At 39.8% G+C, this 16,614-nt stretch overlaps 2 protein-coding genes across 3 annotated transcripts; both read right to left on the bottom strand.

The window, feature by feature from the left end:
• Positions 1-207: 207 nt before the first annotated feature.
• manbal (mannosidase beta like) lies at positions 208-3,538 on the bottom strand. 2 transcript variants are annotated; one of them, XM_087176000.1, is made up of 3 exons: positions 3,380-3,538; positions 2,185-2,364; positions 208-718 (listed from the first exon to the last, which is right to left on the bottom strand). In XM_087176000.1, exons 2-3 carry the CDS (start codon positions 2,332-2,334, stop codon positions 608-610), a joined length of 261 nt encoding a protein of 86 aa, XP_087032126.1. In that variant the 5' UTR covers positions 2,335-2,364; positions 3,380-3,538; the 3' UTR covers positions 208-607. The 2 variants fall into 2 exon arrangements, with proteins under 2 accessions (XP_087032126.1, XP_023269802.1); XM_023414034.2 differs by having other exon boundaries at positions 2,185-2,368; positions 3,380-3,536.
• A 1,076-nt stretch (positions 3,539-4,614) lies between these two features.
• Positions 4,615-16,607, bottom strand: nfatc2b (nuclear factor of activated T cells 2b). Its single transcript, XM_023414043.2, has 10 exons — positions 14,355-16,607; positions 12,655-13,636; positions 12,326-12,497; positions 11,532-11,734; positions 10,660-10,832; positions 10,337-10,477; positions 9,016-9,071; positions 8,561-8,693; positions 7,121-7,738; positions 4,615-5,161 (listed from the first exon to the last, which is right to left on the bottom strand). The coding sequence occupies exons 1-10, from the start codon at positions 14,479-14,481 to the stop codon at positions 5,115-5,117; spliced, it is 2,652 nt and encodes an 883-aa protein (XP_023269811.1). The 5' UTR covers positions 14,482-16,607; the 3' UTR covers positions 4,615-5,114.
• Positions 16,608-16,614: the final 7 nt, after the last annotated feature.

The following is a 16,614-nucleotide window of genomic DNA, read 5'->3' as shown; positions in this document are numbered from 1 at the left end:
ATTAATTAACATACATACATTCAACATAAGCATGATATGGAACTATGACCTAGTCACCTTATATTTTAAATTTTTCCTTACATTTTGAATTCTGCAACCGCAGTGTCTGAATATTGTGTAAATATAAACAAAAATAGCTTTAGCAAGGAAGTCATTCTGACTCATTAAACCAAACTGAAATTTGCCAATGAATAAAAACAACTAGGGTGAATGACTGCAAAATGCATTTAATTGCCTGTTGCATCCAAATACACTTCAATCAATGATACTCAATTATAAAAGAAAATAAATGAAAAACATATACCCAATAAAATATGTGGCAGTCAGCACCGCACCAACACCATGGCAATTTGCTTCTTGTAATACTGTGTTGATTGCGAATAGGACACAGTTCATGTTTAATTCTGAAGTGTCTCAAATTAAGTGCACATACATTTTTATTGTAATATGACATTAGTGTTTCATATACCTGTAGTGATAACTGTATGGGTATCTGCACATGTTGATTCACTGATTGTTACACACACACACTCTCACACTCTCTCTCTCACACACACACACACACACACACACACTCTCACACTCACACTCTCACACACACACCTGTCTATCGCTTCTTTTTGCTCTCTTTCTTTGGCTTCTGTCGAATCTGAGTTGCCGGTCCTTTAGGTTTCTTCATCTGTTCAGATGTCTTGCCATCAGTGGACTCAGTCTCCTCCTGTAGAGTAAACACATGAAGCATGTAACACCCTGCAATTTCAAAAGAAATCCCCTGAGTCATTGAAATGTGGTGTGAAAATACATGATTGCTAAGCATGATTAGATAAGTGTGTTTTGAAGATGTATTTGGATTATGCTTTTGCTGACTGACACTCACACATATGGTATATGGTTTTATTTTCCATCATGAAACAGTTTGTGTTTTATACAGTAAATTGCACATAGGGCATTAGTAATTTGTGATAACAATTAATTTTTCTGTTAGTTTTTCTGTTTGCAGCTCATTTAATCTGAATTAAATGGATGGTTGAATGAAATTTAAAGAGTTTTTGGACATGCACACCAAAGAAAATAAATTCAGGCATTTCAGCACTTTCCCTCTGTCAGCACTGTTTCTACGAGTGCAATCTTTCCTATTGTCCTAGCGGGGAAGAATGACAGCAGGATGCTGTAAAGGATGAAATGGCGACATACTGTGGGGAATAATCAGTGCATCTGATGATGATGTCTGAAAATAGAATAATTAGAAAGTGGATTTAATTGCTCTTGTCTATAAATAATCTCTCCTGACAGTTGTTAGTATAGAGATTGAGAAAGTAGCCCTTGGTGGCTCTGTCTTCACGGACATTCAAAAATAAAATATTCAGCACCTCTCTTGCTCATTGATGTCTTTTTCTCTGTATTTAAGAGATGAAATGGTAAAATTCTGCAAGATTTTTATAGCAGAACCTCTTTTATGGCAGAATCTGTCAAGCCACAGTATTCCTAGTTACTCTTGAAAAATTTGGAGAAAATGTTTTTTACACTTTTCAGGCATTCTGTCAGAAATAAAATAGATTTATCTTTTACTGTTACACTGAGCAGCAATCAACTCAAACTCATTGATTGGTAGTATCTTGGTTCCAGACCTCAAAACTGCGGCTCCCATCCATAATAATAAGGTGAAAACAAAACAGCAGTTCACCCTGATTATCAAGCTGGATTGAAAATGTGTCCTGATGGAAAAATTGATTAACGTGAGGAGAATGTAGATGTTATGTTTCGGGTTCAACTGCAACATTTTTTCAATCCCCTATTTTTCCACATGATTTTTGCTCCTCCATCATCTAGCAAAGAAAAAAATATAAAATCTCATTAAAAAAAATACATGTGAAAGTAGGTGATTCAACAGAGATACTAAAATTCTAAAAAATATCAACACCAAATTGACAAATACGTCAAAGCAAGCACTTTATAGGGGCATATTTTGCTATCAAAGGTTTTGTGTACAGTGATCTTTTGATCACTGCCCATGTTGTGTCAGAGTCTTTTTCTCCATCAATTTGTATCCCCTCCTCACTTTTAACTGAGCCCAAACGTATGTCTGACCCCGACTGTGGAGGGCATCAGCAGGGGAAACAGTTCGAAAGAGGAACAGGCTTCAACACAAGGCCCACTCTTCTCCTCCTCTTGGTGTCTACCTACGTGTTCATGCCCCTTGGATGTGGGGAAGATGACAGCCAGGATGCAGATGAGCTGGAAGATGGCACCCAGAAACAACCCGTAACGCAGTAGGCTCTCTAGAAATGTAGGCTCAGGGACCTCTGGAGGGGACAGGTCCAGGTCTGCAGACATGATGCTGTTTGGTCTGTTTCCCTCAATGACCTTTCTGGGTAAACAACCGGTGCATAGTTAGCAGGATTACAAAAAGTGACGTATGGAGGGGTCATTGAGGGGGATTCGTCTGGTTACTTAATGCTGACTTGCCCAACTCTATTGCACATGCCACAAATACCATTTAATTTTTGCTATGTTTTAAGTTCATGAAATAAAAAGTATTACATTAACATTTGAATAAACTCTCCTTTTGAATGCAAGTTTCCTGCAGGGGTTTTAATTAGTGTAGGGCTGCAACTGACGATCATTTTCATTATCGATTCATCTAAAGATTAATTGATTGATTGTTGAACAGTTGAACAGTCAAAAAAAAAATACCGCATTTACTAACACATACAACTAAGAAAAGGTGCAAAAAAGAAACTGAAGGAATATTTGACAATCTGTATTTAAAAATAACTTAAACAATTACTTGATTATTAAAATAACTAATTAACTGTTGCTGCTCTAACTTACATTTTTTCACTTCAAAAGTTTGCCCAGGGGTGCCCACACCTTTCCCTCACACTTATACTAGAGCTGCAACTAATGATTATTTTATTAATTGATTAATCTGCAGATTATTCACTCCAATATAAAATGTCACAAAGTTGTGAAAATAGTTATAAGTTAATAAGGATGATAATGGTTTCCCAGAGCCTAAAGTCTTAAATGTCTTAAAAGCAGCAATTGCACACATCTGAGAAGTTAAAATTCCGCAAATATTTTTAAATTTTCTTTGAAAATTCACCTACTAAACGATTATCAAAATTATAGCGATCAACTGATTGACTAGTACTTGCAGCTCTACTTAATATTACTATCAATTCATGACAGTCAATCTTGAAACAAAAGTCAAATGACGTATTCTAATCTCATGAATTTAGTTACTTTAAGTTATCAATGTGGATGCAGCCAGTACAACGTAGAAAACACTGAGACTGTTACATTCTTCAATACATAGATTTTAGCTAAACACAGACAGGCTACAATGTTACGATGTTTGCGTGGAAGAAAATCTTACCAGTTGTGGGAATATGTCACTCTTCTTCTTCGTTATTGGGATGCAAACATCAATACCAGGGCTGTAAATATATATAAGGCTGTGAAAAGCTATCAAGAAAGATGCTAGTTAGGTCTACAATGGGAGGAAAAAAAATTCCTTCTTCTTAACGGAAGTGAGGTCACCAATCTATAACCCACTTCCGTCCTGGTAAACGATTGGTTTGGAAATGCCGCCCCCTAATGTTCGCGTTGAACCGCAAACATTGAGATACCGACTCTAAAACTTCTCAACTCCGGTGGCCTCCTTTAGAAATATGGGATATAATGAATTTTTATTAAAGTAATAAATTCCTGCAAATCCAAATTACTTTTCAGTTTTAGTTACTAGATGTCATTCCTGCAGGTGTCGTTTGGCTTTTGAATGATAACTCAGATCCACATAATTGTAAAAGTAAAATGTGTTTCTCGTCTGATCATAAGAATAAAAACTGAAAATTAAAAGCCTCGTATCAGACAGACACCGTTAAATGAGCAGTGTGGACTTAACCATCTATTAGGGTGAGGCGTATTTTCTTTCATCCAGCAAAATGCTTCCTCCAGAGACTACAAAAACACATTAGTACATGCTGTTCTTTCTGTGGTAAATCCTCTGAGACAGTCTTCCACTTATTTTGGTCCTGCATCTACACACAGAAATAGCGCTCTGATATTATTTTTATTACATATATGTTTACTTTAAAGCTATGTTTTTAGTTATTGCAATTTTCACAACCATCATAAAGGATTTCCTCTTATAATAAATCTAATCTTTATTCTTCTCAACAACCACATGCATAAATTCACAAAAACAAAACCTTTTTTTATTGTATTAAAATGTGAATTGACGCACTACATAGATTGTATTAGGAACTCCAATCCAAAAGCAAGTAAGTTTTAAAAAAATAATTTCTCTTTTCTCTCTCTCGTATGCCTATTAATTATGCACGTCTTGTTTCTCATTTGTTTTGCTATTTGCCCCTGGCTGGAAAAACTATACAGAAAAATCCAGAAAAATCTATGTATCTACTATGTTTTACTCCACTGTATTTATCTTATAGCTGTAGTTTATTATACCAGGCCAGGTTACTTGACTGATGAACTGGTGCTCTAATATAGTTTGAAGTCATTTCAAAGTTAAAGGCAGTTAGTTTTAAAGCATATTAATTGAGATTATTTGATTTACTCTTCAGTCTGCTCTCATTTTAAACACAATGCTTCATATAAACAGAATTTATTTCTTATAAAATATTTTATACATGCTTACAATGAGCAATTGTACAAATATATGAACAGAGGGAAGTTAAGCAGGTTAAAATAAAGAAACGATGCAGACACACAATATATAGAATGACGCGTCTTTGCTAGACTAAACTGTATGACAATATTGTAGGCTAACAAAGTAACTGAGAGCTGACTCATTTTTGATGTAAAATGTTGTAGCTGAGGACTGAGCTTGGAACAACCACCCATCCTAGTTTCACAGAAACATGAATAATCTTGAAATAAAGTCAACATAAGCCTTTTATGGATTAGTTTCTATTGTTTGCCTCAAATATCTGCCACAAATCCAGTCAATTTTTTTTTTATTACGAGTCTTACAAGTAAAAGCTTACTCCAAGAGGATTTTATATTTATAGTTTCTGAAGTCTGTAGATCATGTTTACTGCGTAAATTTTGAATGTGACGGACAGCAGGGCTGCTGCAGGCCTCCAGGTTCACTCTCCATTGTGGCCTTTCAAGTCCCTTCTTATGATGTCGTTCACTGCAAAACATTCAAAAAATAGGGATGAGCATCTTTAATGTTCACAATATAAAAATAAAACAAGATGGTTTTAAATAAATCTGTCTTAGTTTCATATGCATTTGTTTTATATTTAAAACCCCTTTGTACAGATTTTTTTAATTTCTTCTGGTATACATTTTTGTTTGTGGATAAAAAGGGCAATTACAGTCAAAACGAGTTGTTTCTTGTCATCAATTTTTTTTTTTGTAGCAGGGGGCATTTCATTCTTTTATATGATGGTTCACAGTCAAGAGATGACAGGAAATGAGGGGGGAGTGAGATGGGGTCCCCACCTAGACTTGAATCCGGGACTTTGAGGTTTGCGGTTGGTGCCTAGATGACAAAGCCACCATTGTCCCCAGACATTTTGTAATTTCACACATAAATCAGTGTAATGATGACTTTCATTCCCCACAGTGATGTTGTGAAGTATTGCAATTACATTAATGGCCACAAGATGTCTCTACTTTCTTGAACACAGATTATCAGCAGTGGTTTTTGGACTGAGCAAGTGTCTCTGTCCTCACAAAAATAAGTACCGCTCTTACACATTCATCTTTTGAAAGAAAAAATAACAAGATTAGTATTTGTCCTAATCCTATTAACCCTCAAGAAACAATGGTGAAGAGAAATAATAACTTTAACACAGTAGTGTATTTTTTCCTTCTGATGCTCAGTAAAAAAACATTGTTGTGGTTTCCTAAACTTTCACTATGACTCCAGCCTCTATCACAGACAAAGGTCATTGCTGCGTTCTTTTTTCTTTTCCTTCTTTACCACAGGTGTGTCTGCATATATTTGCCTATACAATACACTTCCTGTTTCTGTCTTCCATCACAGAGGTGTAAACAGAAACTTTCCCCAACAGCAAACAAGGTCAGGGTAGATTTATTATTCTCTCATTCTCTCATTGTTGTTGCATCTTTCAGAATTCATAAGCAACTTGTACACATTTATTTCAAATGAAACTGGGCATGCTCATGAAGCTTCTGCAAGTGTGTGCGTTTACGTGTGTGTGACAGAGTGAAAATCAGACTGAAACAGACAGGAAAGTGGATAGAAAGGCCTGACAGTTAACCACAAGGCGGGATTTGCAAGCCTATAGTTGCAGCATGCTTGTATGCATTTGCAGACTGGACCACAAATACCCATCCCCCAGGCTTCCACATTTCATTTTAAACAGTGTTATTTTTAGAGGTTTTTAAGTAGCGCATGCTCCCATTTACTCATGAAAATCAATAGTGTATCATCTACAAAATCAGCCAAACAATTTAGCAATCTTCTCAAGAACATTTTTCAAAATCAACAAAGATAAACCAGGGAGTGAAACAAATCCATTAGAACCCAAACAGATTAGACTTAGACCCTGGGTAATAGGATAAAGTAAATGTATTGCCAATTACGCTACACAATTGTATACACACAAAATGTTACACTATCGGATACAAAACATAAACACCAACTGACTAAAGGATATATTCAAAGTCTTTGTGGAGGTTCCCACTTGATTTGATTGACTGCTAGATCCTCATAGTTCTAAATCCTCATCTTAGCTTGAAGCCTTGGTGTGAGACGAGGAGTAGACCACAAGCCCATTCATGTTTGACTGATTGATTTCATGATTGACAGCTGTGAGCTCCCACTCCTGACTCTGGCCTTTTCTAATTGGTTAGAAAGGGGAGGTTTGCTCAGAAACTGCCAGACTGTTCCAATGAGTCTGAGTCACAGAAACCTTAGACCGCTCCTCTTTACATCAAGATACTGTATGTATTGGAGCAAATATCTGCTAATAAATATTAGAGAACCATCTGGTAAGTGTAACATCAAGTGGAAGTTCTTATCGGACCGTTCGGTCAGACATTGCTCCTCTGAGTTTTCAACAATCTGCATTTCTTTTGCAGCACACTGACCCATTTAGTATGTAACAGTAATACTCACCATCTTCCAGGTAGGCATAGCTGAGGTTCTCTTGTTTGACTGTGACCCTCTCTGGAGCCCGTTCCTCATGGTTTCCTGTACTTGGCTCTACCCTGCATACGGCCTTTCCTTGAGCTTGACCTAGGACGTATCTTGAAGGTGGTGACTTCCCCAGTTGCAGCGCTGTCTGCATAAAACTCTGATGTCTCGACATCAAACAGGCCTCAAATGAATCACCAACCTGAGGGCCTTCGCTCAGTTTGCCCACAAGGGTGCTGACACACTGGCTGGGAGTGGCAGCAGCGTGGGAAGCCATTGGGGAACTGCCAAGAACGGTGGTACCACAGCTACTGTAATGTTGGTTTGCAGTCTGGTACAGTACGGGACTGTTAATCAGAGTGCTGGCTCTGGACTGGTAATAGACTGTTTGGTCTTCCACTGGATTAGGTGTTAACATGCAGGCTCTGGGGTCTACAGTGGCTAGATGGTACAGTGTTGGAGAAGCATTCAAGGCTTGAAGGTTGTTGTCCTGCTCCAGGTGATGGTAGAGTGACTTCATTGTCAGACCAGGCAGTGACTGATTATCTGAGTAGCCATATGAATTCAACTGATAGTCATCCACTGGCTCGGCTTTAATGGCTGGAATAAAAAAAAAATAAAAAAATAAAAAAATCATGGCAATCCATCCAATAGTTGTTGAGATATTTCATTTTGGACTAAAGTGGTGGAGCGACCGGCTGAAAGAGCTGCACTGCCATCCACAGTGCATGGTTAAAAATAATTAGTGAGTCTTAAGATGTTACAAGGATTTATCATCTCCCTCATCAGTCTACTAATTAACAAAGTTCGTTGTTTCCGGAAATGCTTTCTGAAACGTGCTAAACAGTGCATTTGAATTTCAGATATGAGTATCACATGTATGTGAAGAAGGGATTAGCAAAAACAATAGTAGAGTGGCAGGTTTTTCCCTTGAGAACAAGTGAAAGTTACCAATCCTGCGTAAAAACACATTGTGACTGCGGTTTACTGCAAACAGCAATTGATTGATCGATTTCTTGTGACTGGGACTGATTTCTTGTAAAACTGTAGAACATTGGTTTAAAATGAAGATCATAGAAAGATTCCCCTTGGCTGCTTTTAATTGTGTAGCAGTTAGATTTAATCAGACTTAAGTGTTGCAATTTCCTGCAGTGTCTTAGTTTGACTTAATAAGAGGATGGGAGACTTGACACACATTAACCTCTTTTCAGCAACACTATAACCACTGTAAGGTTGAATTAATGTTGCAGGTTGTCTTTCAGCATGTGGTTTGTGTTGTGAGAGGTGGCAACAACATTTCCCCACAACACCAGACCTGACCTTTTCTGCCAACCCTAAGGTGGGAACTGTTAACCTTTTGTCCACCTTTTGGCCACCTACATTTCTCCCTGTAGTGACAGACCTGAGTTAGCAGATATGTACCTTTCACAGGAGTGTAGATGAAGTGCTGGGGCTGACTGCGTTTCTTCTTTCCGTTGATGACATAGAAGTTGACTTTGGCTGGGTGGCAAATGGTCCTGTCACGATACCGAGGGACCTCAACAAACAGCATGTTCTAGACGGGGATTGCAATAAAACAGAAAAAAGATCAGACAAAGAGTCATGTAGCAACAGAGAGGTGTGGGCTGCACCCAAATATCTCCCTGGTGAATTTCAAATCAAAATCAGCATCAAAAATTTGATTCTTTAAATATGATGTAGAGGAAGTCCGAAAAGCGTGGTCATAGACTTTGTGTATTGCTTCCTGTTTTGAATACATGTGAAGTTTGTGCCAGACAATGTTGATTTAATGACAAAAAAGTACAGATCATTGGTTCTGTAAAATATGTTACTGCCTGAATGCATTTATCAGTATAGATAAATAGAAGTTCACTCACAGCTTGTGTTTTGTCTTTGTCCACAGTGGCCTCCACCTCCCAGATTTGCTGCCCGTCTGAAAGCAGAGGGAATACAGGGTGCAGTGAGTTTTAAAGGGGGTTTTAAAATAATAGTTTGACATTTTGGAAAATCCACGTATTCGCTTTCTTGTTGAGTTAGATATTAGGATTGATTCCACGCTGGACTGATTCCCATGACTGTAGAAGGAATATGTAGCTGTAGTCAGCAACTGGTTGAATTAGCTTAGCTTGAAGACTGAAAACAGAGGGAAACAGCAAGCCTGGCTCTGTCCAAGGGCAAGAAACTAAACTAAAACTCACTAATTAAAATGTTATATCTTGTTTGTTTGATCAAAACAAAAAGCAACGCATTAAACTGACAAGTTTGTACTGGGGGTTATGTGCCGGATTACTTTGATCTTCTCATCAAACTCTTGGCAAGAAAGCAAATGCGTATTTTGGAAAATATCAAGCTATAAAAAGCATCTTTGATTGGTTTAACAATGAATTTGTTAGACATCAGCCCTGTCCTTAATTTAGCAAGTGAGCACATTTAAAACAAAGGCAGTGGAAAACTGCTTTCTCTTTTATGTCTGGTTTAGTGTTTCAATCCCACCTCAGTTTTTACCTGTTGTTTCTGTTTTCTACCCACGCTTTGAGAAAAAACAAAAAAAAAACCAAAGCCTCTGCTCTGGGCCTGAATCTTTATCAGTCTGCCAAACCACATCCTGTTGCATAAAACCCCACACCAAGCAACAGGGAGGCTTTACATGCAGACAACTGTACCCATCCTGCTCTCAAACCATGTAGCCCAACAATTGTATGTGGGCAGAAGGTGCAGTAACGAGGTGAGAAATTTCCAAAGTAATAAATAAAAATGTTTTTCTCCAGCAAGAAAGTAAAAGTTTAAACTAATGGTTCATTTTGTCAGTCAGTTAAATGTGGGGGTGGAAGATGTGCGTCACTGAAAGTTGATGTTTCCCGGATGATATGCAAAATAATCTCAAAATACAAATACTATATGAGTAGGTGAATACACTCAAGTAGGATATAAGGAGGAAGTAAGTGGGTGCTGTACAAAATATGGACCTATTTTAATTATAGAAACAACCAGAGGTCAAAATAAGACACACATCAAAAATAGCTACAGGGGAAAATACAATTATCTGCTTTCTTGTTTAAAGTTAGATCGGAGGAGTCATACTACTGTCATTTCTGGATGGTAATAAGTAGCTACAGCTAGCAGTTGGTTAGTTTAGCATAAAGACCAGAAACAGGGGGAAAGAGGATTGTTGATTTCAAAAAAAGATCTCTTCCTCACCTTGCGTCTTCTCAGAGAATATCACCTTGGAGTCAGGTGTGAAATTTTGTCCAGTGAGGACCATCTGTTGACCACCGAGTACTGAGCATCGGTCCAGGTCTTGCCTCTCAACTGCAGGCAGCTCCATTGCTGAGCGCTGGGCTGAGGAAACAGGAAGACATGGCTGTATGAAAAACCAAGCTAGAGTAATAAAACATCTAGTGGGAAAATTTTCAGGACATTTGGCCAATCTATTTTGGATAATTAAAATCCAATTGCTGTGTTGACTAGTATAGCCTGGGGAACATTCACTTTTTGCTTATCATGAATTAAATACTCCTTACAGCATTCAATAGGATCAGAGGAAACTTGAAGAGACACAAGCTGGCCTCCAGGCTGGGGAATGTGGACACGAAACACCAAACGCACACGTGTGTTTTTTCGTCCGATGTCCGTCTCACCGTTCCTCAGTTCGATGTCTGCGTTTCTCAGCTTCAGGATCCCTACACAGTCAATCCTGTAAAAAGTGGGAGAAAACACAGATAAGGTTAAAATGTTTTGGAAATGATGCCAAAGTGCTGTCACCTTGATTTACACCAAAATCTACTGCTATCTTTGTTCACACACAGTCCAACTCAAACTATAGTTTGCTGTAATCTGATCTGTGAGTTATAATCTTGTTTTGTTCTGTCAAAGTAGTGGTATTTTGTTAAAAAAAATAACTTTTTGCAGCTATTTTGCAGTCATTCATCACATGTCAAGTTCATCAAAGCATTTCTATTTGCTGCTGTAAATACCCTGTATCTGGTTAGGCTTTCATGGAAAAACTCTCTGGCACGCAGGAAGTGATGCATTTCAAGTTTCCGTCAGCAGCAACAGCAACTTGTTGGGAGGAAAAACGATACCTTGTAGCTGGCATTAGCAGCAATAGCCGCCATGGCTGAGTATAGACAGAAATGTCGAGCATTTAACACATACTCAAACTTCATAAATGTAAAATCCAAAGAAAACTGCCTGGCAGCTCAGTTTACTTTATCTCTGCATCTGTAACTCCGGGAGACGAAGTGCAAAAAACACCACTGAAGATTGCTAATAAGCATGAGGTCACAGACGACTGTCTTAAAAAAAATCTTGTTGCTTCATTTAGTGCGTTTGTGATTCACTCATGACTTATTTTTGGTGATCATGTATCCCACACCCTTTCTGTTTTACTCACACCACTCTCATGTGGTTCTTTGGCTCCAGGGGGATCTCCAACACTTTAGTCCCGTTTGTCATCCTCTCCTTACTCGCCGTGGTGACGGTCTTCCCGGTGATGCGGTGGACCTGATAGAAGGCATGGGGTTTCAGGAGTCTCTCATCTGCCGTCCCTATGAAGACTTGCAACCACAGTGGAACCGTGCCTTGATACCCGTGGAGCTGGTGAGGGCAACAAAAGCGATCAAATGCATGCTTCACAATGATCTAAATTGACTATAATGCCATTAACGTGCAAGACTGCAGAGGAAATCTAAACTCTCCCTGTGGGGATGATTTCACAGGTCACTGTCTAACTGGCATAGCAGGAACACTGCTTTGCATACCCGTTTGTGCAGCAGTGCCAGGAAACCCAGCAGTGATGGCTTATTGATTAACTCACCAGAGGAGTAAATAAAGCAGATCCATGTACCAATACTTGTATGTTAGTAAATATACCTTAATTGTAACTATTAGTGTAGTTTTAGTAGTTTCAAGCAATGCATGCCTTTAATAAACTGTCCCTGTGGGAGTAGTGATGTGATAGTGACATGAGGCTTTTCTTTCATTTGCATGCCGGTCGGCTTTACATAAACACATTGTCCAGGAAATACCACTCCACATTTACGACTTCTTACTCCCACTCATGCTCTTCTTTCCTACGGCATTGGCAGTGACAAAGATGTGAAGTGAGATGGATCTTTTTCTGTTTCCTTCTTTGCATTCACACACATGTAAACCCCAAAGCCTCCAAGTGTGAAACAAAACAAGCACCTGAACTTCCGGATGCCCCCCTTTCGGTGTCTTTACAGCTCCTCGGCTACCCTCAGTCTCGTAGTGAGCTCTGTGGTGAGATCTGGGCTGCTGCTGGATCAGTAGTTCATACTGACCAGACTGACTGGGCAATGGCCACTCTAAGGATGGAAGTGGGGCCACAGAGAGACGACTGGAAAAAAGACAAAAGCCAAAAAAAAGCTATAAATTTAGAGAATGACAAAAAAATACAATTGAAATATTTCATTTCATAGTTGTCATTTAAATGACTGATCTTATTAGAAAGATATAAATTTTCTGTAAGTCATAAAAAAGGACAAACAACACACCTGAATGCTCCATGATGGACTGGATGAGGAGGAGGCCACACAGCTGGGACCATATAAATGGTGTCAGACTTGACCTCGGGTCCTGCCCTGCCAATTCCCTCCTGCTCAATGGGCCAGTCATATAGCTGTCCATACACACAGTCCTGTCTCTGTGCCTGCCCATGTGCATTTCGCCCCACTACAGAGGGCACTGCTCTGGATAGGCCGGAGCTGAGGCCCCAGTCCTCCTCCAGGCCTAAGGAGGATGTCTGAACTTGGGCTTGAAACTCAGCTTGGGCCTGGAATTGTTGGAGGTAGTGGGACCCCTGCTGCTCATGAGGCGATGGGATGGGGCTGGGGCTTCGGGAGCGCTGCTTGATAGGAGTGCCCCCCTGACAGGAGTGGGCCTGGTCATACGCACGTTTTCCATGCGGTGAGGCAGAGCGGGAGCGCTGGTGGGGATGTGGCGCAGCAGAACGCTGGTGTTGTGGCAGGAGAAAGGTCTCATCTGTGACACTGTTGAGAGGTGAGGCTCCTGGAGAGGAGTGGGCAGAAGAAGTATGGATGCCCTGGAGGCCCGGGCAGAGATCTAAGGCGGACACCCCCATGCTACAGCCAGCTGCATTGGAAGGAGAGACACAAGGTGAAGCTACTGGGGAGTATGACTCTGCTGGCCATCCTGTGGAGGAGTTACTGCTGGCAGGGCTCACACACTCCCTATAGGTTGCACGGCCTTTGGGGCTCAGCTCCAGGGTCTGCGAACTGAGAGAGTCGCCTGATGGAGTGATCTCAATCCTGGGGCTTGGAGCAGGTATGTTCCCCGGTCTTGATGGCAGCCCCAAGGAGTCAAACACAGCCCCTGACAGGTTTTCTGTGGTGGGGCACTGAGAGGAGGGGTTTTGGCTGGGGGCAGGCTGGTTGGAGGCGGAGATGTACACAGTGGGTTCACCGACCACCAGCAGAGGAGGCTGGTTGTTGTTCTGAAGGAGAGCACCTGGATCATCTGTAAATATCAAAAGTAAGGATTCATTTGTGCAATCACAGATCCCCTCCAGGAAAATTTATATTTTATATAATATCATTATATAGACATATAATCTGTGTCTGATATGTTTATTCCATGAAAATATTGAATTAAATCTTTAAAAATTCTAAAAATCTATGTCTTTGCACTCATTGAAAAAAATCCAGAGTCTATGAATAAGCAAACGTAAAAAGTTTAACCACTGGTCACAATATGTCTCATACCGCACTGTAAAAATTTTTTTTTTTTTTATTGTTTCCTCATCGCTCTTATGTAAATTGGCTTTCACACTAGTTGTGATGTCAGTAAATCAAACTCACATTGGAAGTGAGCACAGTGAAACTGTCTTCTACTATCAAACTCTGCACAGTGAAGGTCAAACATCTAAGTGAAGTAGAGCAAAACATGCTTCTGAGTGGAGGTGAAATTTAAATTTGAACTCCTTAACAGTGGAAAAGACAGCACATGCCCATTTTACTGTTTATTAAAAAAAGAGGCCTTGATTTCGCCTGTTTAATGGCAGTGAAAAGGAGATTTCAGTGTAACATCAGTACCTGACAGCTCAGCACTTACTCAGCCACTTCATTACAGCTAAATACAAACTCAACGCAACAAATTATCATGATGTAACTACAAACAAGATATTATGTTAGTTATCTACAAAAGCAGAATAATTGATGCATACATACACACATACCTTTGTCACAGCCAACAGGAAAATCTTCTTCAGGTGGATTATACAGAAACAGGTCAGAAAAGTCCAACTCCTCCTGACTTATGTCTTGACCCAGGCTCTCGGTGAGCCCCAAACCTCCAGAAGTCATCTCCAGCTCTGAATATACAGATTTCCTCTCGACAAGTATACCGTAACTAAAATATAATAACTTTTAACAACTTTTAACTCAACGTTTTAACTCGCCAATTAATTTCACGTCCGTTCAAAGGTCAGGTAATTAAAGAAAAAAAACGGTTGGTGTTACAGTTTTTCTAAGATAAGTTTAAAACATTTGCAGCTGCTCAAATAAAACCTCCAGCACCGCGACATGAAAATGTGAGAGGCGATAGACGCTTCCTGTCACCGATGCTGGTGACATGCAGACGGGAGGTGCAGACCTGCCTGTACGCACGTGTTTGTGTGCGCGCGCGCGCTGACAGAGTGCAGCCCAGAATCCTCAAACCCTCACTGACTTCCTTTCCTACATTGTGAGTCAAGGGTGATAGTACCTACACAGATAATATATCTTAGAGGTTAAATATATAGTAGGGGAGACTGGCAATGGTTGCAATTAAGGAACGGTCGCAACAAGTCGTATTCCTTCAATCAGAAACATGCTAGAGTGATGACACTCATACTGCTCATGCTCAGTTAGACCCTCCCCTCTGCAGGAAGACAGAAGATACATTCATTAACTGCATTAATTGGAAAAAAAAAAGGGAAGTATGAAAGTAATTTTTTTCATGAGCTGCATTTTTTTGTCATACTGTAAGTATGAATTAATCAAAATTTAGTTTGAATCATTGTTTTGTTGACTTCTAAGTGAAATGGTTAGCATATGTCAAGGTCAGCGTGTTTAGCTAGCACGTGATGGTCTGTCATGGCTGTTAGAGTGGGGATGGTTGCAACAAGTTTTTGTAACTGTCCCCAAGCTAAGCAGCCATATTAAAACAGGCCACACAAGTATGTGTCAACATTGTTTAGTTCATATTAGACAATATATGCTGCTAATTTTGTCCACTAGCATAACAGATGCGACAGTAATTGCTCATTTTAAAGCAAAAGACCTCAGGGTTGGGGGTCAGTTGCAACATCTGAATTATTTGCAACATCTTCCATTCAAATAAATACTGTGAATGATAGTCTCTAGTCTGTTATCTTTGGTAATAGGTCTATTATATCGATATCAAATGATACAAGATAAATTATATTTAGGCATTTAGATGTATTGATGTATTTATTAATAATTCCTCAAGCATTTTTTTTAGCTAATATCTTTTAATTATACTGGTCTTTCTCTTTACTTTTCTCTATCGTGTGTTCCTGTCTGTCGTTGAATAATTTTAGATAAATAATTAAAATTGTATTGAATTAAAATTCTTAACGACCACATTTTTTAATTTTTATCATCAAATACCTGTTAAATTAAGTAACATACAGGATTTTTTTTTAACTTGTGTTTCACAGCGCTGATAGTAATACTGCATTGTCTTAGTGCTTTAACTTACTATGCAGTGCAATTCTACGGTGTGAACAACTCCACCCAGCACTGTTCAGATAAGTATTTATACTGTGCATTTGCCTCTATAGCTTACATATAACTATCTATTCCGCATATTCCAGCCACTTCATCTCTATATACAAACAATTACACATATTGCCTATTGCATCCCACACACTGCATATATTGTAAGATATAGCATAACTTATTCTGTAGCTTTTACTCATAACTGCACTTCAATGTCACAGCCTGCTATGCCGATTTCTCACTCTCCACTCTGCCACACCTCCTAATCAGCTTCACTGTCTTCACCTGTTGCCCCCAGCTGCAGTCGATCCCCAATCAGACCATTATATATACATCCCCGGTTCACTCGCTCCTTGCCGGATTGTTCTCAGCGTCATGCTTGACCTTCCAGCGTTTATCCCCGGACTGACTTCCTCTTTTCGACTCTGCTTGCCCCCTGACCATCCTGCCTCGTCTCTGCCCCGGTAAATAACCTTAGCCTTCTGTGCCCGACCACGAGTAATGCCTGTGCGATTCCTGGTTCCCGTCTACTAGTCCCTGTGGCTGTTTGGCGTTTTCCAGTTCTCTCGACGACATCTCCAGCCTGCTCCCTAACGCTCGGCACCGCCAGCCCCAGTCTTCAGGTCCAAGAACTTTCCCCTGTGTGTGTGAGCGCAGTCACCTCGCTCCACTCACCGGACCCCGGGCTCTCCAGCCCCGGACCCCATCCTCGAC

Source organism: Seriola lalandi, unplaced genomic scaffold (genome assembly GCF_002814215.2).
Source record: "Seriola lalandi dorsalis isolate HSWRI2012SDOR001 ecotype SW California unplaced genomic scaffold, Sedor1 jcf7180002054520, whole genome shotgun sequence".
Classification (NCBI taxonomy): Eukaryota; Metazoa; Chordata; class Actinopteri; order Carangiformes; family Carangidae; genus Seriola; species Seriola lalandi.
Note: the sequence above shows the minus strand (reverse complement) of the source record. Positions and strands in the feature narration are given on the sequence as shown.

Excerpts from the sequence above, each read along its gene's own strand:
- manbal (XM_087176000.1), bottom strand. The coding sequence starts at position 2,334 with ATGTCTGCAGACCTGGACCTGTCCCCTCCAGAGGTCCCTGAGCCTACA. Across the intron at positions 719-2,184 it reads CATCCAAGGGGCATGAACAC|GAGGAGACTGAGTCCACTGA; the intron begins GTAGGTAGACAC and ends TTTACTCTACAG.
- nfatc2b (XM_023414043.2), bottom strand. The coding sequence starts at position 14,481 with ATGACTTCTGGAGGTTTGGGGCTCACCGAGAGCCTGGGTCAAGACATA. Across the intron at positions 10,478-10,659 it reads CTCTGATCCTATTGAATGCT|CCCAGCGCTCAGCAATGGAG; the intron begins GTAAGGAGTATT and ends CTGTTTCCTCAG. Across the intron at positions 9,072-10,336 it reads ATTCTCTGAGAAGACGCAAG|ACGGGCAGCAAATCTGGGAG; the intron begins GTGAGGAAGAGA and ends CTCTGCTTTCAG.